This window comes from Coccidioides immitis (assembly GCF_000149335.2).
Source record: "Coccidioides immitis RS genomic scaffold supercont3.1, whole genome shotgun sequence".
NCBI lineage: Eukaryota > Fungi > Ascomycota > Eurotiomycetes > Onygenales > Onygenaceae > Coccidioides > Coccidioides immitis.
In genome coordinates this window covers 8,125,690-8,150,227 of record NW_004504310.1, presented here as the reverse complement: position 1 = coordinate 8,150,227, position 24,538 = coordinate 8,125,690, and the positions used below count along the sequence as shown (strand labels likewise).

The window sequence follows — 24,538 nt, the reverse complement described above, 5'->3', positions numbered from 1 at the left end:
CCAGGATATTCTTTTGATAGATGTCAGAGTGCAAAAAGACCGGTGAGTGGCTCGAAATCCGAGAGAGAGAACACTCCTAGAAATCAGATTTGTGGTTGTGTTGTCAATTCAAGGCTGCTTGGCTGCAGAGTTAAGCAGTAACGGCACTGTTCACTTCATTTTTCATGAAGAAAAGGCCTAGATATCCTCCAGTCTAGGAGATTTGTGTAGAAAAGGTGATGGGGGGAATACTGCCTTTGAGAATGCTACTGTAGAACCCAGGGGAGGGTAGAGAGCGCATCTATGACCTTTAACCCGCACATAATATGCAACTTCACATCGCCTGAGAGCGTCTTCTAACACTTTAACAAAGATTCACCTCCGAAGAACCCCATAACAAGGAACAGTGAGCTATCCGAATCTTGATACATGGCATAGAGCCGTGGTGCGCGGACAATATTGTGCAAGTGGTGCTCAACAAACAGGAGATTGTGTCCCTCAATTTCATTTGTCCAACGACCATAGTTGACGACAAAATGCCGGCCAACTTGCACAATCATCTACGCAACGCGGTCACCAAGAAATGTCGTGGACGCCCTGACATCTTCCTTAGTAGAGGGTTGGCCCGGGCAAGTCCTCTGAGCGGCGAAAATATAGGAGCTGCAAGGGTGTCCATATCTTGACAGCTGCTTCTTCGAACCACGAGACAGATGAAGTGATGGAAACTATCCCCTCAAGGCTAGTTTTGCACGAGCATCAGTTCCAACAGGATGTGAATTTCCAATGTTTGTATTGAGAGATTCCTGGGGCTTTGACTGAGCAGTGAGTGTGTCATGTGGCTTTTGTCCTTCTCTGTAGCCTCCAGATCTTAACAGATTTTGCTGGTGTAAGAATTCACCCATAGACCTCTTCCACAACGAAGAAATAGTATTCAAGAACAAGGAGCTTCGTTACTTGCGAGACTTAAGGTTTGTGGGTCCCGTTCAATCAACCATGACGGGGGTTCGGAGATTCGTTGACCCGGGCTTGCCGCTCACCTGATGTGGTCCAGGCCCCCCGCCAGCAACCTTCTTAGCCTTCCCCGGCGGTCACTGCGTCGAGAGCCCGTCTTCCACCAGCGCGCAGACGATGCAAATCATGACGAGATGACTTCCCGCGACCGTTCTTGATGAAAGCTACAGCTCCTAATTTGATGATCCTGACGACTCTTCTTTTCTCAACGCTAATGAATTCTCTGCTGTCTCGCTCCTAATAATATAACTATTTGCTTTTTGGTCCTGTATCATAGCTTCGTGCCCACTTCGCTCTCTCTACTTCTACTTGGCGCTTCTTCTGATTCTAAAGCCTATTTGTTTCCTCCTTTTTAATTACGTTTTCGCACAATGGCTTCTCTAATCCCCCTGACCGAAATTCCAACCATTTCACTCCTCTACCGCCTCAAGCACCTTGTCCCCGCAGCCTCCCCGCGCGTCTCGACTCCTTCCCAAATCCTCAATGATACCATCTGCCACATCACCAGTGACATCACAAAGCTCGAGGTTGACTGCATCGTGAATGCGGCCAACAGGTCTCTGCTTGGTGGGGGTGGGGTCGATGGAGCTATTCACCGCGCAGCCGGCCCTGGCCTCCTCCGGGAATGTCGCACCTTGGGAGGCTGCCAGACCGGTGACTGCAAAATCACCGGTGCGTATGGCCTTCCCTGTAAGAAGGTCATCCACACCGTTGGACCTGTCTACTGGACAGAGGTAGAAGTCAACGAGGATCAGCCGGAAAAGCTGCTGCGAGATTGCTATCGACGAAGCCTGGGAATTGCGGCCGAAAATGGCATGAAGACCATTGCGTTTTCGTCCGTTAGCACAGGTATTTATGGATACCCGAGCGCAGAAGCTGCAGATATAGCGATCCGGACCGTCAAGGAGTTTTTGGAAGCTTGCCCGCAGGCTCTGGACAGGGTGGTCTTCTGTACCTTTGAGAAAAAAGACGAGAGAGCATATCAATTGTTGATTCCGTGAGTGGCTCCGCTTTTATCTGCAATTCAACTGTAAATCAATGCTAATCGTAATTGTATTATTAGTCAATACTTTCCTCCTACCCAGTCCGATATCCCGCAGCCCCCAGCCAAGGAGGAGACCCCCACCGCCGAAGAAAACGCTCCTCCATCGCCGGGCCTCGCAGCGAAATTACCCGACGCGCCAACCTCAGACCCCGTTAATCCACGGGAACCCGACATTAAGAAACCAAAACTGGAGCCAGATCTAGATCGAGAGGAGGATAAAAGTGAAGATGACTGGGAGAAAGTTGATCAATGCGAGGGCATTGCGTCCATAGAGAAACTCGACGATGATCCGGTTGAGGTGGACAAAGCCCCAACTGCAGCTGATGTTCAGAGTGTGGTCTCTAGTGTTGCAGATTTGGAGTCATCGACGGAAATGAAGCAAAAATAGCGTCCAATTTCTTGTTTATATAGCCTTCGAAACTCCGAACAAAAATTCTGGAAGCGAGCCCTTTGTATGCACCACACAGGTGAGCCCGAACGATAGCCACATTGAAACCATATATTGAGGCTGTAGCCATTGTGAATTAGGAGTAATTGAGTATAGTTAATCTATACATATGTGCGCGCTAGAGCATGCATTGCTGAAGGGCTAACGCGACATATTTCATCGGGGGCTTCGGCGGGCCGAAATGCAACAAATGCAAAACCTGCAAACAATGCAAACACGACGCTGTTGAGCTCATCCAAGGCCTGCGCGGATCTCAAGACAGTGAAGTCCAATTCAACGGAGACTGCGAATTATGTGAGACGGCTGTTATCCCATGTTTGGCTATTAATATGCGTGACACCACGCGCTACATTCTCCCTTTTCACTGACCTATCGTTTTCTTCCGTCCACCCATGTCTTTCCCGTGCCTTCGCAATGCCTTCATCCGATACACCCATTTCCAAACTCTCCGCAGCCACCGTTTTTCTACCCTCTGCGCTCAACTGCACAGTTTAAACCCTCAGAGCCAAATACCCCGCGTTCCCAATGCCTCTTCTACTCCAAAATCCGGCTCCAGCGGCCCCGGGCCGGGATCAAACTCCGGTTCAAAATCCCGGCCGCGGTCTCCGTTCCTCTCATTCGCGAAAGCTTTCTTTTTGACCCTTATACCCGTTACACCAATCGTTGTCGTGTTCCGTGAGCACATAATCTCTACATACCCCGTGGGAGGGCCATCAATGGCGCCATATCTAAACGCCACATACGGCGTGGAAGATTTGGCTAGGGAGACCGTCGTGGTGAGCAAGCTCTTATGGCTACGAAGCACCAGGCATGGGAAGGAAGGCGGCATTGGCGACGAAAACTGGAAGGGTCTGCATAGGGGGATGGTGGTCATGTTTCGATCGCCGCGGAACCCGGAAGTCCTGGCCATAAAGCGCATCATCGGCTTACCGGGCGACGAAGTCACACCTCGGCCTGCACCGCTGTCTTCTTACTCCGTCCAGTTCCCTCATCTTCCGGATTCTATTCATCCGACACATCCACAGATCGTCCCGTACAATCATGTCTGGGTAGAGGGTGACGCGAATGATACTAGTAAGAGTCTAGATAGCAATACTTACGGTCCCATTAGCATGAATCTAATCACAGGTCGGGTCGTTGGTGTGGTCTGGCCATGGGAGAGGAGAAGGATGTTGAGATGGGAGTTGTGGGACCCCGCAGCGAACGTTCCCGACATCGACGTGAGTGACGTGCCTGAACTCGCGTGGGAAAGAGAAGCCGGCGGGGAAGCTGGAAGAAGCCAGCGGATGAGAGTGAGGAAGAGTGTGATTTCTGTTGAGGCACCATTTGTTTCTTAAATAGACGGGGTTATTGATATAATAAGGCTGGGTTTAAATCATAACTTTTGGTTAAGATACTCGATGCAACGCAGTTGGATCGGATGGCTGTTATCTTTGGAATGTATCATATGCATGTATGTATTGTACAATATATATAACAGTGAAGATAAGCAAGTGACGACCGAAAGATGTGCGACTGATGAAGTCGCTATTACAAAATACATATACAGTGCAATCCTCAACCTTAAAAATGGCAATACACAGGCTAATTCAACAGAGACTTCACCCCTGGGGTATTTCCAAATCTCTCTAAAGCAGCTCAGCTGGTTTAGCTCATAGAATAGGAACACAATGAGCGAGTAGAGACAAACTTCCGGACGCCAGAAAATGTGATGTTTTTCAAATACACGGCGATTTCACGATCCTCAAGTCCTCCTGCTGCTGCAGTCGATCGATCTCCGTCGCAATCGCCAGCACCCATAAATCCCTTTCCGCTCTACTCCTTGCTTTGAATACAATCGCCTTCCCAGGAACCCCCAGAGCAGAAACCTGTTTCCACCCGCTCCTTTTAGGTTTTCCCGTTTTGGTGAGTTCACCTCGAAACAGGGCCTTTCTTGTGGCATGCCAGATAACAAAGCATGTCGCAATGTCTTCATCGGAGGCTGTCCATCCGTCCTGAGTATACATCCTTGGCCGTTCCAGCTGACTGGGGAGATTACTGTCGAACGTTTGGTGTTGGTATAGGAGGTCCGAGGAGGTGATTATCCCGCTATATATATAACAATCCCGCAGATCGAGCACGGCCTGTCGCGAATGATATGTATGGGGGAGTTGCTCGCCTGTCCACCGACGCAGAGAGCTCTGGAAAATGAGAAGTTGGCCTTCAATGAGCAAGACGCTACAATGTGTAAATGCCCCATGGCGGCGTGGTTTGCGATATAGATTCCCAGACATCTGGCATAGTTCAGTTAAATACTTCCCAAGCATAATTGGCAGGAAACATCCTACCTTTATGGGCCGGCATCCCGACATCCCACATGCGTGAAACAACTCCGAGGATGCTTCCGCCCTTGAAACCTCCCATTTCTGAGCAAACTGGCCTAGCATAGACTCTTGTGCCTCGTCGATTTCAAGTCGTTTCAGGTTCCGAGAACGGATATACTTTAGAGTAGCTATATCCTTTTTCGTACGCGCTTTCCAATAGTCCGAAAGCTCGGTCAGCCGTCTAATCCACTCCTGTCGTGTCTGCATGTTATAGGTTCGAAATAAGACAACTAGCCCATCATCCAACACGATTTCAAACGAACGTTCTTCCTTGGTTTCGTGCCTCGCGCCATGGACAGCTCTACCCCTTTCTCCGTGATATTCAACATCCCCTGCGTTAGCATGTTGCTCCTCCTGCGAGGTCTGCGAAGAAACAGGACGTATTTCTGCTACTCTGCACATATTAATATAGCCCTCAGTGTTAGCTGCATTCTTCGTAATTCGACGGTTTTCTGCGAAAGCTTCCGCATCGTGGCTTTTCGCATATTCTTTGCGTCCCACGGTAAGCCAAGTGACCTCTCCGTTATTTACGGGAAAAGGGTCCACATCATAAACGATCGGAGTCTCCCTTATGATCTCAGCGGACGTGGGAATGTTTCTGCCAGTGATTGTAGGAAGACTTGGGGGGGCCGGGGGAGTTGCTTTGCCGGGTCTGCAGAAACATAAAAACTGATCCTGGGTATAAAAGTAAAGCCTTTTAAAGAAATTCTTTCCTATCAATCTCTGCCGTCCCCTTTGAGATGTGAGGAGTATCAAGAAGCCTTCTGTTGGTGCCGGCTCTTCAACCTTGGGCCCCCCTTTTTGTAACGTCGTCGATGTAGGATAATGTTGTTTGGGGCGCAACTCCAGTTCATGAGTCGTTCGCATGGCCATTGTTCCATACATTCTCTGCTCGTTTGGCCCTTGAACCCATTCCAGGCGATCGTATCGTCGCCAGGCAAGGCCCATTTTGGCGGATTTACCCCACATAGCCAGTATCTTATTCCATTCGCAGCATTCTGATAGAGTGTTCAGGCATGTTTTTATAATGCCCGACGCAATAGCTCTTTCCTCCTTCATTGTTCTTAGCACGGCGGAGCAAACATCGTCGTCTTCGTTCTGATTCATTCCAAGATGTGCGAATGGATTCTCCAAACGCAATGTAATATCGAGATCAGGAACATGTACAAAAAGAATTGACGGTTGTTTCCACCCGAGGCCGCCACGGATAAATGTATACCATTCAACCGAATGAGCTGATGACCTGGGCCGCATTATGAAAATTTGGGTCTCAGGTTTAAATCGATGCCAGACTACTAATGTCTTATCAAGAGTTGAAAAAAGGTTCACTTTGGTATGGCTCCGTACGATCGGAATCTCATAAGACCACTTCTTCTTCATATCGGAAGTTTGGACCTGTGGAATCACGCGAGTTTTATAAAACTGTAGGAGAAATGGTGTATCGGCTTCGCATCCCTCGCGACATACAACCAGGAATTCTCTCCATTTTGAGACAACTTTAGTGTCGATTTTGATACTCTCATTCTCATTATAATCGTCTGGGACGGTTTGAGTAGTGCTTTCGATACGAACGAGCATTCTCTCAGCTCTCACAATCGCGCCACACCGGCTGGCTTGCCTTTGCTTCTTTGCGGTGGATTCTAGCTCACTTGCGGTCCTAGTCAGCCTCTTTTGCAGTCGTCGTTGTCGATCATTAATGCTGTCCTCGATATTAAACCGAACGATACCAGGAGCAAGGCGTTTCATCAGCCGCCTAGGACGGCTTTTATTTCGTGAATCCTCCTGTTCGACAAGTGATGGCTCTTCATGACGAAGACGAGGTGATGACAAACTCGAAGGAGATCTATCGTTGATGGATTTTCTCCCTGACAGTAGATATGTTTGTGAAGTAAAGTTGGTCCCTGAAGCTGTTTCTCCGGTCGCAGATGGTATAGACGGAGTTAACGATTGTCCATGCGGAGACATACGTCTGCTGATAACTCCTGCTGACTTGGTATTCTCATTAACTCCATAATTACCGGATTCTAGAGACTCTTCACTTATTGGCGAGGTGGCACTCAATATCCGAGATGCATTTTTATGTGACTCAGGTGCGGAGTAGTACGACTCATGAATTTGGCTAGAGGACGGCGGATTCGAACCTGGATCAGATTTGCTTGATACTGAATCTGGTTGCGGCCGAGAAGTTGAGGTAGGCGTTACAGTTGATAATTGGGAATGCTCTGCGGTTAATTCAGAAGTAGGTTCGGGGGGCGGCTCCTGAGCTGGTTCTGGCCCATATCGATAGGGCGTTTCGTGTGCGGTATCAGCAGTGGTTATGGCAGCGGGTTCGACCGTGGCTCCAGCCGCTACCAACTCCTCTTCTTCAGCTTCCTCATCAACGTCTTCCGGTTGAGGAAAGCTTTGTCTGTACATTGCCGCGGTAGAAGGTCCAAACAGCCCCGTTAACTGACGTTGATGGGCAAGATTTATATCCGCAGAGAAGGTCGCTGTCCGAGAGGAGTAATCCTTGAGCCCAAGCCATGATTTATACCACGACTTACGATGGCTGGACAACCATCCTTTCGGGAGAGGGCCGATGAATAGCCGACGACTGGTGACATGCAAATGCTCAGGGGAGGCATGTTGCTACGCAAATATTAACAAGAACAAGCGCCTGCTAATGTGATGGAATTATGTACATACCAATCTTTGTGCAGTGTATGACTCTGAATCTAGGCTGTGATATTCTCCCCGTGGGAAGCGTCGCCAGCAAGTTGGCACTGGCTGCTCACAAGGCCGCTCTCCACTCATTTCACATGGTTGGGGGGGTTCCGTAGAAAGCCTTTGGACTTAAAGTAGGGTTGGACTTGTGTAAGTGGCACAATTGTCAGATATATGCATATATCAACAGAATCCTCGTGCTGTCTATCTTAGCTGGAGGGTGTGACCAGGGTCTTCTTGCTCCTCAATCACGAACCACAAGGTCCTGTGCGATGACGTCGACCGAATGGGAGAAGACAGCGTTTGGCGTGTTTGCATACTTTGCATTGTTTGACTGGGCGCCACCAGTCTGTTTGGAGTGTTTGCGTGTTGATACCCCTCAGTCTAGATCCCCTCGTCCAGCTGGGACGACAAGAAGCACCTCAATTCCTACGATCTACTCGACTTCACCCCCTCGAATTTTTGTTTACCTTTCAATTTCGTTTGATAGAAACAGTGTAAAATGGCTTCTGCTGCTGTGATTCCCGCCGACGGCACCTGGTTCGACACTATCAGGAGGTCATTCGCCGATGTCCCAATCAACGACAACGGTATTTCCACAACGGAGTTCCTCGAGGCTGCCGAAGCTTTGGTGATGCTATTTGGTTCGTAACACTGAATAATATGCTTTTGCTGCAGCTCACTTATAGATAGACCTCCTTGGCTCCGTCGCATTCACTCCGGTAAAGAACGACTTGCTAGGCAACATCAAGGTGGGTTTAGCACGGACTCGCGATCCTCAGCATTTCATTGACCATTTTGCATGATAGAAAATTCGTGACCGCCAGTTGGCAGCTCCAGCAGAATCCGAGACTCTTCAGCAACTTGTTGTGAACGAACTCAAGACTGGAAAGCACACGGCGACCGAAGGCCTGCTATGGCTGGTCCGGTACGTTCTTCAAAACTTCGGCGTAATCCTTGGAGTCACTTCACCTAACATTCAAAATCTCTGCAGTGGTCTCGACTTCACTGCCCAAGCCCTCCGCCTCAATCTTTCCGATCCTGCTGCTGAACTCTCTACTTCTTTCCGTGCTGCATACGGCACTACCTTAAAACCACATCACGGCTTGCTGGTCAAACCGATTTTCAGTGCTGCCATGTCCGCAACTCCTTATAGAAAGGACTTCTATGCCAAGCTTGGTCAGGACGCTACCAAGGTCTCAACTGCGATGAACGTCGAAATAACTGCCTTGGAGAAAGTAGTAGGAATCCTCCATGAATTCCTTAAAAGTCCAGCAGCCAAATGGTGATCTGGTGTCGTTTTCAATGCTTCATGCGACTGGCAGAGGACAACTATACCGCTCAAACACGTCCGCCAACCTTTTCATTTGCGGTGAATTGCTGGATGGGATATTCCAGCACACATCTCTCATAAATGATGCCGTAGACAACTAAAAGACATAGAGTCATCAGTTGATATGTATAAGGCTAGGATACAGGCATATACGGATATACCTATGAATATACAAATATCTCGGCGCCCAGCACCCCTCCCAAATGAATGAGAACCATTTAGTTCGCATTCAGCCGATACAATTAGGATAACAGCCTTCAGTACGGAGTACTCCGTACGGAGTAGTCGTAAAAGAACCCTGGGTTGTGGCGTCAGGGATATCCTCGTATCTAAGCCCGCTTCCACCCGGTTGAAGCCCACGGCAATAACTTTAATAACGTAGACCCATCATGCAGGGCACACCTTTCCGTTCCATCCTGCTTCAATGCAACTATCAGCGCCGAAAGCCAGAACTCAAATACTCGGCTCCCGTTTAATAACACGTTATAGTAGCGATGCTCTCTGAACGTGGAGTTAGGGTCGCCTTAATTCTCAAGGAGCCGTGGAAATTTCCTCCTAGCGAAAGCTCCTTGTACGATAAAGAGAAAAATCCGAACGGAATCATCTCACTCGCGACCGCAGAGAATGTTGGTATTTCAGATATGCTATGTCGCAATGCATCCTTTAATACTAACAAAAACCGGCATCCTGCATCCAGTTCTTGGTCCATGATACATTAGAGGAATATATAAATAGAAATGTATATATACACTATGCCCCCGAAGAACTCAAGAGTAAAGCTTTCCTTCTAACGACCTGGGCTTTAGATATCCATTCCCAAAGCCGCATTTACATATGCGTACGGCAGCCCCTATTGTGCTGCGCTCACTGTTCCTATCTCCAGGCATATAAACACCCATTTCAAACCTTGCACTCCCATCTCATCGTCCCATATCGTCATAGCCAACGGCGTCACTGCGGTGAACGACTTGTTGGGCTATGTACTCGCTGATCCCAATGATGCTATCATGATTAATCGTCCCATTTATGGAAAGTTTGGGCTCGACTTTGGATGCCGAGGGGACGTGGGGGTAGTGTATGCCGATACAGAACCGTTGGAAGTGTTTAGTGTGGATGTAGTGAAGAAGTATGAGGAAGCGATTGTGAAGGCAGAAAAAGGGGGAGTGAAAGTCCGCGCCATGCTGATAACCAACCCGCACAATCCTTTAGGTACGTAGCACTTTTGTGATTGCTAGAATTTTCTTCGAGCCTTTGCAACTTAGCGAATAGGTGGAAATCTCATCAAGTTGTTAGGGCGGTGTTATCCACCGGAAACATTGAGGGAGTTGATGCGCTTTTGTCATCGGCGAAAGATTCATTTCATCAGCGATGAAATATATGCACTCTCTGTTTTCGATTCCGGGGAAACAGGTACTATTCCATTCACTTCAGCACTGGCCATCGATCCAACGGGACTGCTGGATGAGAATTATATTCATGTCATGTATGGAATGGCCAAGGTCTGCATCCCGCCTCCAATGTAGCAAATCGTATCGATGCTAAATATCTAAAAGGACTTTTCTGCCCCTGGGCTCAAGCTTGGTTTCTTAATCAGTAAAAATGCAGATGTCCGAAAGGGCGTAGCCTGTGCTAGGTGAGTAAACCTCTCAACTGAATCATTGATTCCGGTGCTCATCCTTCTGGTTAGTCGATTCGGGAGACCCTCGGGAGTGTCGATCGCAATTGCTTCTCAGATGCTGAATGATGAGGCATTCGTCTCCTCATACCTTTCCCTATGTAGAGAAACGTTGGCCCGAACGTACAAATTTGTCACCTCCCTGCTTCGAGAGAATAATATTCCGTATTTACCCGGAAGGTGATGCAACATCCCCGACGATATAACCCACCCCTTGCCATATGAAATAGGACATAGTACTGATAAGAGACTAGCAATGCCGGTTACTTCGTCTGGATTGATCTATCGGCGTTTATTCCGCCGACCACAGAGCAAAAGCCGATGTCAAAAACTGACCGTGAGATTGCACTCGCCGAACGTTTCGTCGAAGCAGGTGTGTTTCTTCAGCCCGGTGACGAACAATCCTACACACCAGGGTGGTTTCGACTTGTATACACTCACGAAGAGGAGATCGTGGCAGAAGGAATTCGAAGGTAATCGATTAGTTTCCTTTTGGCCCTGCAAAAGCTTTTCACCCCTTCTTAGTGCTAATGAGCGTAGGTTGGTTTCAAGCCTAAAGTCTCTGGAATGGTTGTCGAATGCGAACTTGAATTGAAACTTAAGATAAATATGGTTCAATAAGATTGAAGAACATGCGACATACGCGCGACGAGCCTGGTGGGATCTTTTTGAGACCAAATTGAAAACATAACTTGTAAACCAAACGGCAGCCTAAGTTCACTCGTTACAGTTAACGTACTAGTCGGTCATGAGATTCTCTTCATCCAAGGGAGGTTGCACCACAAACCAAGGAAATGCGATGAAAATGAATCGAAATGGTCCCTTTGATCCGTCAATAAATCCCCTGCGCCAGTTCCAAAATGCCAAGTTTAGCCTTCACCGCCATGCCTTTAAATCGCGTGTATGTGCATAGAGATCGGTGGAAATGTACAGCGTAACTCGCACCAATTCAACCAAGGCCTCTTAATCTATGATGTTTCTAATGCCGTCCTTCGAATTGCCGCAAACACAGCTCTCCTTTTAAACTTGAAGGACCAAAACCGCTAGTTTAGTGAAAAGATGTCGTTAAGTCGCAGTCCATTATAGAGAAACGCCTTCTAAGTCCCTCATAAGGACAGCCATCTGCGCCCGCTTCGCTGCCTCGGCCACGAGACTAAAGTCTTGCAGGAATGGAGCTGTGGCGGTCGGTCCTCCTTTCTCCTGTGTGGAGGGACGTCCGCCTTGGGCTGCTCCTCGATTCTGGGAGAACCCGGATTGAGGTTGTTGAGACTGGCCCGACCGCGTCAACGACGTGTTGGATGACGGAAAGCTGTGGGAGCACATATTTGCGGACATGAAAGGGGATTCATCGGCTGGAAAGGGCTGAGGTTGGGTAGACATGAGCTGCTTTGCAGTAATGAGCCCGTTTGCGTGTATGAACGACTCGCGTGCTTGGTGAACTGTTCGCAGCCACAAAAGGGATATTGTCGCATTCGACTAGTTACACGATTTCAAGGAAGCGACAGTAGTTATGGATGTTGATTTGGAACTCATTGAGACAGAGAAGGCCTCAAGGACGAGAGCAGCTGTTTATAAAGAAGAAGGAAGGAGAAAGAAAAAGAAAGCAGTGATCAGCCTTCTCAAGCTTAGTGCGGGGGTAGAGGCTGAAAAGGTGGCAGATCGTAGCCGTGGGGTGAGCACAGGTCAAGGGACCCTGTGGAATTCAATGATTCATGGACAGCTCCGGGGGGCCAGGGCCGAAGATGAGGATTGAGTTAGTTAACCGAGCTGGAGTTACCAATTTATCTGTTTTGGCGATACAGTTGAACCGACATTTGAAATGCCAGTACGGAGTACTCCGTACGTAGCACTTTCTTGCAGTCCCTAACACAAACAATGATGGCATTCCATCCACAGCATGTAGTCCGTGCTCTATACGGAGTACAGAGGAGAAAGACAGATCCAAAACCGACGGAGGTGTGGAACAGAAGTCTTTCTTCCCCTTGGTTAGCCGGGCTCTGTCCTCCGTACGGAGTACTCTGTACAAAGAAAGCTTGCCCCTTTTAAGCGCCAACGCTCGATGAGGAGCTTGGCGCCGGTAAGGCTTGGCGTAATATCCATGAAATTCGCGGTCACCTGTTCTGTACAAAATGTGGGGTCGGATCATAGAAGATCCGCTCCGGTTCCAGATGCAGCCCATCAGGCGTCGGTGGGCAGTGCTCCGTAGAGACCTCAGGAAGAATTGAGCCCATCCTCTAGGTGGTTGGCCTCTTGATGCCAACTTTGTAACTGGGACGGAGTGTTTCGTACCAGTCAGTACGGTATGGACGCAGAGCAACTAGTATAACGGGAGAAGGGTCTTTTATTGTCTTCTTATACCCCTTAATCGCTCCGTATTATCTGCTAGGCAGTTGTCTTGTCCTCTGGTAACAACAATGCACAACTCTCTCATCGAATGGCTACGCAGGCACAATCGCAAGCGCAAGCAAAAGCGCTTGGATTGGCTAGCGGAGCCGCCGATGCCAACGCTTCTGGCGGAGCGCGAACCCCACCCCTAACCTCAACCCCTTGTTTGCCTTCAGCAACAGCCAACAGTGCCCTTTTTCAGCGCATTCCTCCAGAGATTCGGCGGCTCATTCTGGTTGAGGCCTTTGGAGAATCTCCAATGCACTTTGACCTGCGTTTATTGCACCCTTTGAAGAAACACCCGCCAAAGCGTTCCGGGACACATGGCCCACGTCATGCGAACCTTGATCACTCAGCACGCGATGAGTTTGCACCTCGCCAGTGGCAGTGGTGCAGCTCTGTATGCCATAATGTGCACCGTGGCTACACACTCACTTCGCCAGGCTACGAATTCTTTGACCTGGACGACCTGTCATTTGGGGGCCAGCTCATGCTGTGACGCCTGGCCAGGCAAAATGCCTATGAAGTGTCTCATTGGTGCCATGGGTTGGCTCTTGACATGTCGGCAGGCATATGTTGAGGGTGTTGAGGTGCTCTATGGGACAAACCGGATACGGATTGAAGGAACATATCTACTGCGTCGGCTACCGGACCTCCTGTTGCCTCAGCGTCGTGCTGCGATTAGGTCCGTTCAGCTATATTGGAATATTCACCCGTGGCTCGATAGTCCAGGCTCTCGTAAAAGAGAGAAATATCCTCCTGGCTCTGACATGGAAGGATTCATCTCATTGCTCAATATTTTCCCTGAAGTATTGCCCAATATCAGGTTTCTGTACCTCTCTTTACAGGGGAACTTGGGGTTTCCTGCCGTGGACAGACGAGGAACAAGTGAAGGAGATGAGATGACCATCAATGCAAGCGAAGAACTGCTACAGCTGGTTGATCAGATGGTCGTAAAGCTACATCGTCTCTCACATTGCCACATCTTGCTGCCGACTAGCTACTTCCGCGCACTCAATTTCAGGGAGAATGGAATACGTTTCACTCTGTACAATTCGTTTTCGCAAGAGCCGCTGTGGCGGGTTCTTCCGGTTCAAAATGATTCGCAGCAGGAGGAGGGAGCATGACCTGTGCTCAAAGGCTACTGGATACGTCCGGGAGAGCATGATTGGTATCATCCACAAGATTACATCCCGGGGCCAGCGTGCGGACTTTGAGGGTGCATCGAGTTCAGTTCCTTGAGCTGAAAATACCCTTGGATAGTTGGAGATTAGAAGATAGCAACATTAATAGCGAATTTGTACAGAGTACATTGCAATAAATAATAGTTCTCACTCGGAGAATCTTGCGGAGGGATGCTGAGAGAGGGGAGTTTCTAAATGTATGAATTCAATAAATTTAGGATCCAAGCTACTTTAATAATTAAATAAGCAGTACTCCGTAGTTAGGTGGCTCTTGAATCCTCTTGGATTTCAGATGAATGTCATCATCTTTTGATCTCTTCTGACAGAAAGCAACCAAGCACCGGTCACAGTTTGAAGCAAAAACACACCTTTCTGGGAAGTTGTCCCTTCAACCGGTTCAGCAAGGGGGGAAGAATCTACTTCCAGGGACCACTACCTTTTATCTCCCCTAGAGGAATATATTCTCCAGGGGGCACCCATTATCGACTCACGTTGAATAGTTCCGTTTACCGCACAATACAGAACTTTCTGGATGAAGCTGTAAACGTAGGTCCCCCATATAGGCTTTTATTTTCTTTTGGACCAAGCACAACAGTCCTTCTGGCTGAAGCTTGGCAAAAAGCAACGGGGCGCTGGGAATCCATTGGCGCTCTCAAAAGTGATTTACAGTATTTCGGTCTGTCCCAAAAACAAAATTGCCGTGGAGTTGGGCAGTTAAACAGTGTAGAGGTAACCCATGGAAGCTTGGATGTTCCTTCTCGCGAATGCTTCATGCAGTGTACTCTCTGTCTGCGATCTCGTAAGGATTAACGGCTCAGCAAGAGGTCCGACTAATGCCCATGGCGGTGGCTCTTCCTTCAAGAAGTTTTCTCCGAGCTGAGAGTCATCCATGGAATTTCCTCGCCGGAGGCCGAGCTCTAGCCGCCAGTTGAAAGCATTCACTAGGGCTTCGGCCATGCTAGCCAGTATGGCGTACCGTATTCGGTCATTGTCTTTTTGGATCGGGAACTCGTGAAAGGTGCTACCGCGCCTCAGCATGAGAAAAGAAATATTCGCATTCATAGCCCATCACAGTCAAGTTATCTACGCAAGGGTCTTCATAGAGGCGGTAGAGGGATCGCAAAGGCGCGTCGCGAACACGGAAAAAGGGGGATTTCATACATATAGTTGAGACAGGCCAACCTGTCTCAAATGCAAGACCTCGCCATTTTTCTGAAGGTCGGGGAGTGGTAGCCCTGAGGGCAGCGGGAAACGCCAAGGGTTGAAGAAACTTCTACAATAACCTCCATGATTTCGGACAACGGCGAAGGCGACTGAAAGAGGCTCGGATTTTCAGCGGGGAGGCGCTTTGAATAAAAATTTGAGGTGCCATTGAACAAGTCTATCAACATGTGAATTTCAACTTTAAGCAGCCCGTTGCCCAGGGATGGGATTTGGCGGAAGTTCACCACACCTCAAGCCCAAAAAAAGCCCCGCAGAGCCTCAACGGTGGGCACAAAAAAATTAAAAAAAAAAAGAAAAGAAAAAGAAAAAGGTAATTCCTCGATGTCGAGGATCGTTGTAATTTAACCATTCTTGCTTATCCTTCTGTGATTCCTTCCATCCGCCTTCATGTCATCCAATACCGAAGATAATGAGAATTTCGGCCTCGGTGCCGTCTTCCAAGAACCAGAGGGCTTTCTCCCGCCTCCAAAACCCCCCACATTCGCGGAGCATCGCATGCTCTCCGGCGAAACTCTGAGCATACGACTTGTCGGTGATCATCCGCTTTATGTACATACGAGCCAGATGTTTCCACATCCCAAATTCTCTTACTTCTTGAACTTTGCAGCTGACAATTTTGCCTTGAGAGGGCTACCTACTTTGGAACGCCGGCAGGATAGTATCAGATTATCTCGAAACCCACGCGGAATCATGGATCCAAGGCAAAACCATGTTCGAACTCGGCGCTGGCGCCGGCCTCCCCAGTCTAGTCTGCGCGATTAAAGGCGCGAAAACGGTCGTCGTGACGGACTATCCGGATCTAGACCTGATTGCCAATCTGCGATATAATGCCACTGCCTGGGAGGAATTGATTCGCGCCAGCTCGCCGTTTCCGTGTTCTTTGCGCGTAGAGGGATATCTATGGGGCGCTGATCCAGCCAACGTTTTGAGCCATCTAGAGTCTCCTGAGGAAGGCTTCGATGTGCTCATCCTCGCCGACGTGATATATAACCACCCTCAGCATCACAATTTAATAGCTAGCGTGCAGAAAACGCTTAAAAAGTCAAGAGATGCTGCCGCATTTGTTGTATTTACGCCCTATCAGCCCTGGCTGTTGGACAAAATCGCTGCTTTCTTTCCCAAGGCTGAAAGCAGTGGGTTCCAAGTGACGAAATTGTTTGAAAAAGTATTGGATAAGCTCTTATTCGAAGAGGACCCTGGAGTGAGTCTCAATGTCGTCCTGCCAGCTTCGCAGGGCTAACCAAGCTTTTAGGATGAGACACTTCGACGAACTGTATTCGGTTATGAATTAAGGTGGAAGCAAGAGGAATTGGAAAGCTGATTCAAGAATTTAATGGGGGCGATGGAATAATTGGCCAGGGGTAGTATATGAACCCGCGGGTCTAATTCGATGAATCTCTTCGCCTAAAGGCACAAATCAGTGATTTCTTATATCATTATTTCATTGAAGAGCGCCATGGGTTCGGCTGTGCTATTCTTGACATCTTTGAATAGTATGAGGCTTGGAGGGCACTGATGTATAAGCAATAGTTTCTCACCAAGCATGCAAGCCGTTTGAGATGGCAGAGACATAACGGAGAAGTCAAAGTTGCCATGGAGGCGGTTGCTGTTTTCCATGCGGGACCTTAACCCCGTACTTCAAGTCCTCAAGACCCCAAACTCCCTTTAATGATGGTAAACACGACTTTTTGGTTTCAATCAACTCCGAGACTTTGGAGATGTGAAAGGCACAACTTCCTGAACGATAGCCGCGTATGGAGAGAAATTGTAAATTTGGAGGAAGAATACTGGCCAGCTTGAACTCTGCAGGAGCAGGAAAATCCGTTAATATTTTAGGGTGTCCAAGCAATGACTGAACGCCTATATGAAGGTGGGTCAGCGCAGCGAATTGCTTTAGGGATCCAATGGTTCCTGGTAGATACACAGGGACGCCGCTTCCTAGCTTTTGGGGCCATTCATCTAACTCATGCTTGTGTCCGAAGCGTATCACTCCTCGTGTGATGTCCATAACGTCACTATCCAAGTCAAGATCCAACAGACGCAGTGTATCTTTATGGTCGAGGAGGGCCTGCTTCAACTGTAAAGGTTCGAGGGCGGTGAAGTTACCACGTTCAATCAGTTCATCTGGCGACTTGATGCCTGTTGAACAAGTGAACTCGTTAAGGGTCTTGAAATGTCTAATGATGTTAGCGAGGAGGCGAGAGGTCATGCAAGATGATTTAATGTAAACTTTTCGGAAATTTGACGTCCTAGGTGCCAGGACGCGCTGTTCACGCTGTGGAGCTTTCATGCAGCTCACCACGAGTTTCTCGACATTTGGATATTTGTGGAACAATTTCAAGCTATTGAGTAGGTAAGTTTCGAATGTCTCAGGTAAAAAGTTGCTGCCAATATGAACCTCTCGAAGGTTCTGCAGGGAATTCATATTTTTCAGAGACCTCATAGCGTTGTCTCTAGCATTCTTCAGAACAGACCGAAGGAAAGATTTGGTGGACAATCTACAAAGCTTTAGCTTTTCAAGGTTTGGCGAAAGCGACATAAATGCAATCGCAAATGATTCCAAAGCAGCGGGTGCTAAAAGACCTGGAGGTCCCTGGCGGCAGGGTCTCGAAAAAGGAGTTAGCAGAGGCCTCTGCAGAATAACATAGGTAGAAATTTGTGCCACAAATTCATACATTTGTATCCAGGAGAGCAGCATTTTTAGTTCCGTTTCATCAGTCACACCGGCGTCATTGAGAAAGGGGATGATAGGTTGAAGCTCCCTATACGCATTCTTGTCTTCCGGAGCAGTTTCGGGTAGACGTGCGATGGGTGCAAAACCAGACGCTGTGGGCCAGATGTATACCTCAATTTCACGGACATATAGCCGCAATCGCGGTTCTCTGAGCATCCGAAGTAGCAACCAATAAGCCCGTACATAGCAATGGTCGCTCTGCAAACATATCCGATGATAATATCGCCGCTCTGTGATATCGATGACATCGTGAAGGTAGCGACATACTAAGGCCAGGGATATAATATCGTGAAGAGCCTCCAAATAGGCCACGATTTTGAGGATGAGCTCTGAGGGTAAGTTACTAAAAAAAGCCATTTTTTGGTAAGATGGTTGCAGCTCTTTTCTATGTCAGGGCGGAGTCAGGGATATTGAGATTCTCGAAATTGAGAAATCAATTCAAGGTAAGAGAATTTGGGAGTCAAAAAACCCTATAAAATAGCAAGGTCCTTGAATGGTGCCATCATCCATGATGGACTGTGATCTAGGTACTCCATAGAGGTACAGAATTCCATCAATTTTCCGCGGAAACCAGCGGAAGAACCATCTGGCCCTCCCTGCTCAGGGGCAAAGTTCCGCTCCGTGCCAAGAGCCCGTTGTTTAGCTATTAGTTTGGTTGGTTGTTAGTTAGTTACATAAGCTGCGCGCGCTCGACTCCGCTGACGAAAAGTCCCGCCCGTTCCAACCAACCCCGCCATCCCCGCGCCGTTCTCCGCTCGACAGAATGCCAGTGAGTCTTGCTTGTACCTGCGCAGCCCAGAGATTTTCCTCACACATCTTCTAGCTCATAATCCTAACCGGATACCCGTGCTCTGGTCTTACCTACCGGGCCAATCAACTCTCCACCCTGCTCGAAGACCTCCAAAACCGCCTCCACCCTCCATCACAAGCTTCCGAAGAGGTACCACAAGTACAACAGCAAAAGGGTCGCTATAAGATTCACATTGTCACATCGCATGATGTTTCCCATCCGCGAACAGTTTATGATACGGCGCGTTCTGAAAAGGAAGCCCGGGCCGTTGTGTACGGGCGGGTGAAGAGGTTACTGGGAAAGGATAGCATCGTAATCGTGGATGGGATGAACTACATCAAGGGGTGGAGATACCAACTGTGGTGTGAGAGTAAAGCGGCATCGACGACGTGTTGCGTAGTATGACATGCTTTGTTGTTTGAGGAAGGAAAAAAGCTGACACAGTGGTGATATCAAGGTGCACGTTGGAACGCCGATAGATCAGTGCGTCAAGAATAACGAAGCACGTCTCCAGAAGGTGCAGAATGGGGATGATGAACTGAAGCAAAACTTGCAAGGGCCAACGTCCCAGAGCGCCGAGGAGATTCCTACGGCGAAGGTGACGTTTACCAACGACGATGAACCCTATCCGCCTGAACTCTTACAAAATTTGATCTTCCGCTTCGAAGAGCCGTCCACGTCAAGTCGCTGGGACAAGCCACTATTTACTGTTCCTTGGTCCGATCCCACACCACCTATAGAATCAATTTGGGCTGCATTAACGGGCCAAACAATATCCGACGCATCTACTGCCTCCTCCTACCTCACCATCACGTCTAACCCTTCGAATCTTTCAGAGCAAAATTCATCTACATCAGTCCGTGACACTGCTTCCACGGCAACCACGACGCCGCGCACCCGCGTCTCTCGCCCCAAAATCGTTCCTCATCAAGCAACGATGCAACCACCCACCACCGACCCCGGCGCCCTTTACGCCCTCGAAAAGCGCACATCCGAGATCGTCACTCACATCCGCAATTTCACCCAAACCCACCCTACAATTTCCTCTCTCGGTGTCTCGAGTACACTGACCGACCCAACAGCCCCTGGGATATCTGTCCCTATCCCAGACATCTCTATACCCGTATTTATTCCTAGCACTGCTCTCGCTGCATCACCAACAGAAGAACTTGCTGGTGCAGGAGGAGTATTGGCGCTGCCACGACTTCAGAGGCTAAGAAGACAATGGGTGGGAATGAACCGGGCGTATCTTGGGCAAGGCCATGGGAAAGGTCCGGGATCGATGGGATCAGAGCAAGTAGGCGAGGCGTTTGTGCGATTTTTAAATGGCGAGTTTGAGGGGGTGGAATAAATAGGAATAACGGAGGAAACGGATAGTTATATCCGCATTTAATGAAAACAGAACAGCATTGGAATCGCGACCATGTCCATTCGAACATAATCGGCGGCAGGAAAATCTTGGAGGTAGACACAAAGAGCGGTTCTTTCAAAAATATATTACAGTACGAATTGAGGTGCAACTTCATATTGTGTCCATTCTCTACTTTATCATACCAAGCTCTGGGCTATCACATCTAGCTCGCCCTGATTATGGCTTTCCTGTATGCCCGTTCAAATGTTTGAGCAGCGGCAAAAGAAGCCCGTTGAAAACAACATAAATCATATTTCTTCATTTGCAAGTCCATATGCAAATAAATCTAAGAGCTAGAGAATCCTATGTAGCTCTGATATGGCCAGTCCATCCAGATAAGATATCCCAATCCAAGCCATTTCCCGCAAAGTCACCCAGTAATCACAATGCCACATACATACACAGAAAGTCGATAGTTACATCCGCCCCGAGGACACGCACCAAATATGAAAAAAGAATATAAATAGAATCCCCTTTGCCATACACAGCCATCCACTTGATAGTCATGATTTCTTTTCACCGTCAATCGCAATACATGAAAACACTGATAAAGTAAAACACTTCTTGAAAAAGGCAAGACAAACAAAAGGGATTCGTATCATCGTAATCCGGTCAAATATCCTTTAAAACGTTTTTGCCATATCCCTAGGCAGGAGAAAATTGGGCCTGTTATCCGCATTCGTCGAGAAAGAAACATTTTTTTTTTCCTAGAGGTCCCGGATGCAATCCATAAATCGGGCCGTGGGAGAGTCCAAAACTGGGTCGAAACCGAAAGAAAAACAAAATAGAAAACGCCGATACTGATCATACAAAAAACACATGTGTAATAATCACCAGAGAAAAGTAATTCCGAAAGATGTTTTTAGGTGGGACTTATGAGGAGCTCCCGGATCCTCTCTTCGTCGCCAATTGGCTAGCCTTGATATATCGATAATTCAATGCATGGGTGTGCAGTTCCTGAAGCCTTGCATTAATACGCTCATGCATTGCTGGGTCCTGAGGATTGATGTTATCGAGATCTTTCTTGATCTCTGACAAGCAGGCATTATAGTTCTTCTCCGCATTCTGAAGCTGCTGGTCGGTATGTGCTTGGGAGGCTTTCATGGCAGCTTGCGATTGGGACTGAGCCTGTGTGGGTCTGACCCGCTTGATTGTCTGGGTACCAGAGACGACACCCTTGCGCTTGCGGATGGCTGTCTCCTTCTTCTTGCCTGCTGGAGATTTTCCTGATGCGATTGGCGATCCTTCAGGTGAGCTGGCCTTCTCGGAGCAAGTATAATCATGCACACGCCTCATGTGGTCATGGAGGTTCCAGCGACGAGGGAATCCGTTTCCAGGAATAGATCTGTCACAGGAAGGGAAGCGGCACAAGTGGGGGTTCTCGCCGTGACCATGCATCCCGTGGGCTTCACGCTCATGGCGGAATAGGCATGCATTGGAGGAGAAGTGGGCATCAACACATTGTGGGACCTTGCATCGATAGGGCTTCAAGTGGGAATCCAGATATTTGCTAGTAATCACGGTCAGTTTGTCCGGTGAAATGTCACTGTATAACTTAGGAGGACTTACTGGTAAGTGCACTTCTGAGTTGTAGGAGTATGCTTGCAAGGGTTATCTCCAGTGGCGTACGGGCAGTGGTATTTTCCATCGCTCCGGGTTGGAAGAGAGTAAAAAGCATGGTCACGAGGATTTTTCCCGTCAGAGGGATCCTTTGACTTTTGGCCCATAGTTTGTTGCAAGGAAAAGAACTCTGACTCCTTGTCCGAGGCGCAAGTGATTGCAGCAGAAAGAATTGGCCTATGGGATTGCTTTTGTGGGCGGATTGTCCTATTCGATAGTATCAAGTATTAGCCTCGCCCATTAAGCCTGATATACGATGCAAGCGTAAATCAGCATTCTTGAATTTACCTATTTGGGTCCAGCTCAGTGAGAGGTGGTGTGAGAGGGTGAAAGGGGGCCCCAATGCTGAAATTTTGGTTGGAAAGAGAGGATGTATCAGAGAGATCGACAAATTGAGAGCCGTCTTGGTTAGGGAAGGTGTACGTTTGAGTGCAAGCGGAAGTGACAGACATATCCTGACTGGCCTCAGTGAGTGGAGGCGTGGCCGGAAGCCTGTTGATACGACTGCCACTGAGAGTCACATTGGACGCGGCGTTGATATCGCCAGAGATAGAATCCCACGGAACCTGTCCAAATGTTTCGGATTTGACCATCCTCTGAGGGGCCACACTTAATCCCATGGGTTTTACATCATTCATCCCGGTAGCATGGTGCATTGCGTCATTATCAAAAGAGAAGCCTAGAGCATTAAAATCCTGATATCCCTGTGGATTGCGAAAACATAACTGTGGGCTGCTGTCCTGAGAGCTTGAGATGCCAGAAAGCTGTCCGAATTCAGAAAGAGACTGGTCCATGGATCCATCGGCCTTGGGGAACAATGTAGGAGAACACGAAGAAAATGGAAGCATCTGGGCATCTGACATATCATAATCGCCCGCTTGGATTGATCTGGTGTCAAACGATTCCTCAGTAGCCTCGCTGGTGGAGCTTATATCGGAGCTCAACAAGACAGCATCATTAAAGGCCCATTGGCTCAAGTCATTAAAGCCGCTTTGGCCATTAAACGTTGGGGACAATGAAAAGGCATCTTGAGAGTAGTCATCATCCGGGATTGTCCTGGAGATATCCAAGAAATCATGGCTTGTGGAATTTTGAGTGGGGGGTAGTTGGGACTTCGTTGATTTAGAGCTTGGTTTGGGTATTGATAGCCTCAGTGGGCCCGTCTTTGCTTTTGAAGCCATAGTGACTGAATGTCCTGTCGGCGAAACACCAGAAAAAATAGACTACAAGCACAAAAGTTAGTATTACCATCGCCTTAAAATCTCAAAGTTCTCGAACGTAGCAGCAAGCAATAACTGGGCAAAGGAAATGATTTGATATCCGTAGGGTCCCTAATATTGGTTAGCCGCACGATTCCCTAGTCATGACTTTTACAGCAGCATTGTTACGAACCAGGAATCGAGGCTCAGGAGACACGTTGCTAGTCCGAGCAATTATTTCATACTATCGATGAAGAAACCCTGAGAATTGCCAGTTATGAATAGAGGATCCAAGGGTATTCCAGGCTTGGGGCGTTCAGGCTGATCTGTCGAGACTGGGCACACAAAACTGGGCCGGAAGAAAGAGCGTTGCAAATTTGTAATACATCACATAGGACAGCAAACGAGTAGCGAGCAATCAGATCCAAGGACTGGCAAACAAATCCTGGGGTTTCGTGTAACAGGGCACTGTTCTGTCAGCCAGGAAAACGAATAGCGACGCATCGATGACAAAGCCACCGAGCACGAAACAGCGGGAACATCCATGGCCTGGGCTGGCGCCTGTGTCCATGTATCTGGGTCGTAAGGCCATCCAGGAGAAAGAGGCAACAGCTAGCAGACTGGGTTTGTGTTTTTTGCTGCATTGAGCCCATGCTTATCGACAGAAGCACTGCTCGTTAGTTGTTCATCATTCTTTTGAGGCCATGGCCGATCATGAAGAGTTCAAAAAGATCCATTGGCAACTCCGGAAAGTCCTCAGGTTCGGGAGTCAGAGAAGCATCATCATTATCATCATTTGTAGATCCACGGACAACCCATATCTTGGGTCGAGATTTCATTATCCAACGGAGAATGCAGCATTATGCACTCAAAAGTATAGTCAGAGCGTACCCAGCCACGCGGTTTGCGGGAGGGCCGTCGTGACGATGGCTAAAGAGCCTCCAGACAGTAGCTTGAAAAGTGTATTCCAGGAATATCGGCGTCCATTTGGGCTGTCCTTAAAAGGTTTCGAATCATCTCGGCCAGGCATCCACGGAGAACAGAGTCGAAGAAACGCAAGCAAAGCCGAGAAAGAAAAAGTACAGAAGTCAAGGAATACATGACATGGAACAATATTTGAGGGGGAATGATGCAGTGCGTGAACAAGAAGAAATGGGAACTACCTGATGTTTCTGAGGAGTGAAGGCGCTTATTTAGTTGGGAGCAAAAATGGGCTGAATATCCTTGGACCTGGCAACTGGGCTGATCTATCTTCAGGCAAACAAGAAGCAAAAACGAAACCTGTGGACTGGATTCCAGTGTTGGGCCGAAGTTGGTCTGAGAATTTAATGTCCAGGAAGAAGTGGAATGCAAGGTGTCAAACGGTCCACGTAAAAAATAACCTTTTTGCAATCAGAAACGGAGAAGCGGTCGAGAGATGTCTAATGGAGAGTA

At 48.3% G+C, this 24,538-nt stretch overlaps 13 protein-coding genes across 13 annotated transcripts; 8 read left to right on the top strand and 5 right to left on the bottom strand.

The window, feature by feature from the left end:
• Positions 1–1,082: 1,082 nt before the first annotated feature.
• Positions 1,083–2,588, top strand: CIMG_00090 (LRP16 family protein). Its single transcript, XM_001246318.2, has 2 exons — positions 1,083–1,987; positions 2,054–2,588. Exons 1-2 carry the CDS (start codon positions 1,362–1,364, stop codon positions 2,421–2,423), a joined length of 996 nt encoding a protein of 331 aa, XP_001246319.1. The 5' UTR covers positions 1,083–1,361; the 3' UTR covers positions 2,424–2,588.
• Positions 2,589–2,767: 179 nt separating this feature from the next.
• On the top strand, positions 2,768–4,053 carry CIMG_00091 (signal peptidase I). Its single transcript, XM_001246319.2, has one exon. It carries the CDS (start codon positions 2,876–2,878, stop codon positions 3,818–3,820), a length of 945 nt encoding a protein of 314 aa, XP_001246320.1. The 5' UTR covers positions 2,768–2,875; the 3' UTR covers positions 3,821–4,053.
• On the bottom strand, positions 3,979–7,749 carry CIMG_00092 (PH domain-containing protein). Its single transcript, XM_001246320.2, has 3 exons — positions 7,532–7,749; positions 4,811–7,474; positions 3,979–4,756 (listed from the first exon to the last, which is right to left on the bottom strand). The coding sequence occupies exons 1-3, from the start codon at positions 7,637–7,639 to the stop codon at positions 4,202–4,204; spliced, it is 3,327 nt and encodes a 1,108-aa protein (XP_001246321.1). The 5' UTR covers positions 7,640–7,749; the 3' UTR covers positions 3,979–4,201.
• A 234-nt stretch (positions 7,750–7,983) lies between these two features.
• Positions 7,984–9,214, top strand: CIMG_00093 (glycolipid transfer protein HET-C2). The gene is made up of 4 exons (XM_001246321.2): positions 7,984–8,193; positions 8,243–8,301; positions 8,359–8,477; positions 8,544–9,214. Exons 1-4 carry the CDS (start codon positions 8,052–8,054, stop codon positions 8,836–8,838), a joined length of 615 nt encoding a protein of 204 aa, XP_001246322.2. The 5' UTR covers positions 7,984–8,051; the 3' UTR covers positions 8,839–9,214.
• A 76-nt stretch (positions 9,215–9,290) lies between these two features.
• On the top strand, positions 9,291–11,582 carry CIMG_00094 (acc synthase). The gene is made up of 8 exons (XM_001246322.2): positions 9,291–9,508; positions 9,580–9,621; positions 9,689–10,091; positions 10,176–10,381; positions 10,436–10,515; positions 10,570–10,737; positions 10,812–11,030; positions 11,098–11,582. Exons 1-8 carry the CDS (start codon positions 9,377–9,379, stop codon positions 11,150–11,152), a joined length of 1,305 nt encoding a protein of 434 aa, XP_001246323.2. The 5' UTR covers positions 9,291–9,376; the 3' UTR covers positions 11,153–11,582.
• CIMG_10466 (uncharacterized protein) lies at positions 11,144–12,245 on the bottom strand. The gene has a single exon (XM_012358788.1). The coding sequence runs from the start codon at positions 11,935–11,937 to the stop codon at positions 11,638–11,640; it is 300 nt and encodes a 99-aa protein (XP_012214211.1). The 5' UTR covers positions 11,938–12,245; the 3' UTR covers positions 11,144–11,637.
• Positions 12,246–12,991: 746 nt separating this feature from the next.
• CIMG_00095 (uncharacterized protein) lies at positions 12,992–14,747 on the top strand (the record flags this gene model as incomplete). The annotated part of the gene is made up of 2 exons (XM_001246323.2): positions 12,992–13,342; positions 13,386–14,747. 2 exons carry the CDS (start codon positions 12,992–12,994, stop codon positions 14,067–14,069), a joined length of 1,035 nt encoding a protein of 344 aa, XP_001246324.1. The 3' UTR covers positions 14,070–14,747.
• A 93-nt stretch (positions 14,748–14,840) lies between these two features.
• Positions 14,841–15,164, bottom strand: CIMG_10467 (uncharacterized protein; the record flags this gene model as incomplete). Its single annotated transcript, XM_012358789.1, has 1 exon — positions 14,841–15,164. One exon carries the CDS (start codon positions 15,162–15,164, stop codon positions 14,841–14,843), a length of 324 nt encoding a protein of 107 aa, XP_012214212.1.
• A 460-nt stretch (positions 15,165–15,624) lies between these two features.
• CIMG_00096 (nicotinamide N-methyltransferase Nnt1) lies at positions 15,625–16,893 on the top strand. The gene is made up of 3 exons (XM_001246324.2): positions 15,625–15,899; positions 15,979–16,551; positions 16,603–16,893. The coding sequence occupies exons 1-3, from the start codon at positions 15,738–15,740 to the stop codon at positions 16,669–16,671; spliced, it is 804 nt and encodes a 267-aa protein (XP_001246325.2). The 5' UTR covers positions 15,625–15,737; the 3' UTR covers positions 16,672–16,893.
• Positions 16,894–16,932: 39 nt separating this feature from the next.
• Positions 16,933–18,441, bottom strand: CIMG_00097 (uncharacterized protein; the record flags this gene model as incomplete). The annotated part of the gene is made up of 1 exon (XM_001246325.2): positions 16,933–18,441. One exon carries the CDS (start codon positions 18,439–18,441, stop codon positions 16,933–16,935), a length of 1,509 nt encoding a protein of 502 aa, XP_001246326.2.
• Positions 18,442–18,847: 406 nt separating this feature from the next.
• Positions 18,848–20,408, top strand: CIMG_00098 (protein KTI12; the record flags this gene model as incomplete). The annotated part of the gene is made up of 3 exons (XM_001246326.2): positions 18,848–18,853; positions 18,908–19,273; positions 19,332–20,408. 3 exons carry the CDS (start codon positions 18,848–18,850, stop codon positions 20,223–20,225), a joined length of 1,266 nt encoding a protein of 421 aa, XP_001246327.2. The 3' UTR covers positions 20,226–20,408.
• A 105-nt stretch (positions 20,409–20,513) lies between these two features.
• CIMG_00099 (C2H2 finger domain-containing protein) lies at positions 20,514–23,086 on the bottom strand (the record flags this gene model as incomplete). Its single annotated transcript, XM_001246327.2, has 3 exons — positions 20,514–21,795; positions 21,855–22,112; positions 22,194–23,086. The coding sequence occupies 3 exons, from the start codon at positions 23,084–23,086 to the stop codon at positions 21,159–21,161; spliced, it is 1,788 nt and encodes a 595-aa protein (XP_001246328.1). The 3' UTR covers positions 20,514–21,158.
• A 722-nt stretch (positions 23,087–23,808) lies between these two features.
• On the top strand, positions 23,809–24,207 carry CIMG_10468 (uncharacterized protein; the record flags this gene model as incomplete). The annotated part of the gene is made up of 1 exon (XM_012358790.1): positions 23,809–24,207. One exon carries the CDS (start codon positions 23,809–23,811, stop codon positions 24,205–24,207), a length of 399 nt encoding a protein of 132 aa, XP_012214213.1.
• Positions 24,208–24,538: the final 331 nt, after the last annotated feature.

Bases quoted from the DNA above. Each gene is read 5' to 3' on its own strand.
- CIMG_00096 (XM_001246324.2), top strand. From the start codon at position 15,738: ATGTCATCCAATACCGAAGATAATGAGAATTTCGGCCTCGGTGCCGTC. The intron at 15,900-15,978 runs GTACATACGAGC...TTGCCTTGAGAG, and splicing joins TCGGTGATCATCCGCTTTAT to GGCTACCTACTTTGGAACGC. The intron at 16,552-16,602 runs GTGAGTCTCAAT...CCAAGCTTTTAG, and splicing joins TATTCGAAGAGGACCCTGGA to GATGAGACACTTCGACGAAC.
- CIMG_00094 (XM_001246322.2), top strand. From the start codon at position 9,377: ATGCTCTCTGAACGTGGAGTTAGGGTCGCCTTAATTCTCAAGGAGCCG. The intron at 10,738-10,811 runs GTGATGCAACAT...ATAAGAGACTAG, and splicing joins ATTCCGTATTTACCCGGAAG to CAATGCCGGTTACTTCGTCT. The intron at 11,031-11,097 runs GTAATCGATTAG...TAATGAGCGTAG, and splicing joins GTGGCAGAAGGAATTCGAAG to GTTGGTTTCAAGCCTAAAGT.
- CIMG_10466 (XM_012358788.1), bottom strand. From the start codon at position 11,937: ATGTCTACCCAACCTCAGCCCTTTCCAGCCGATGAATCCCCTTTCATG.
- CIMG_00090 (XM_001246318.2), top strand. From the start codon at position 1,362: ATGGCTTCTCTAATCCCCCTGACCGAAATTCCAACCATTTCACTCCTC. The intron at 1,988-2,053 runs GTGAGTGGCTCC...TTGTATTATTAG, and splicing joins GCATATCAATTGTTGATTCC to TCAATACTTTCCTCCTACCC.
- CIMG_00091 (XM_001246319.2), top strand. From the start codon at position 2,876: ATGTCTTTCCCGTGCCTTCGCAATGCCTTCATCCGATACACCCATTTC.
- CIMG_00093 (XM_001246321.2), top strand. From the start codon at position 8,052: ATGGCTTCTGCTGCTGTGATTCCCGCCGACGGCACCTGGTTCGACACT. The intron at 8,302-8,358 runs GTGGGTTTAGCA...TTTGCATGATAG, and splicing joins ACTTGCTAGGCAACATCAAG to AAAATTCGTGACCGCCAGTT. The intron at 8,478-8,543 runs GTACGTTCTTCA...AAATCTCTGCAG, and splicing joins GGCCTGCTATGGCTGGTCCG to TGGTCTCGACTTCACTGCCC.
- CIMG_00092 (XM_001246320.2), bottom strand. From the start codon at position 7,639: ATGAGTGGAGAGCGGCCTTGTGAGCAGCCAGTGCCAACTTGCTGGCGA. The intron at 7,475-7,531 runs GTATGTACATAA...ATATTTGCGTAG, and splicing joins CATACACTGCACAAAGATTG to CAACATGCCTCCCCTGAGCA. The intron at 4,757-4,810 runs GTAGGATGTTTC...GAACTATGCCAG, and splicing joins CGGGATGCCGGCCCATAAAG to ATGTCTGGGAATCTATATCG.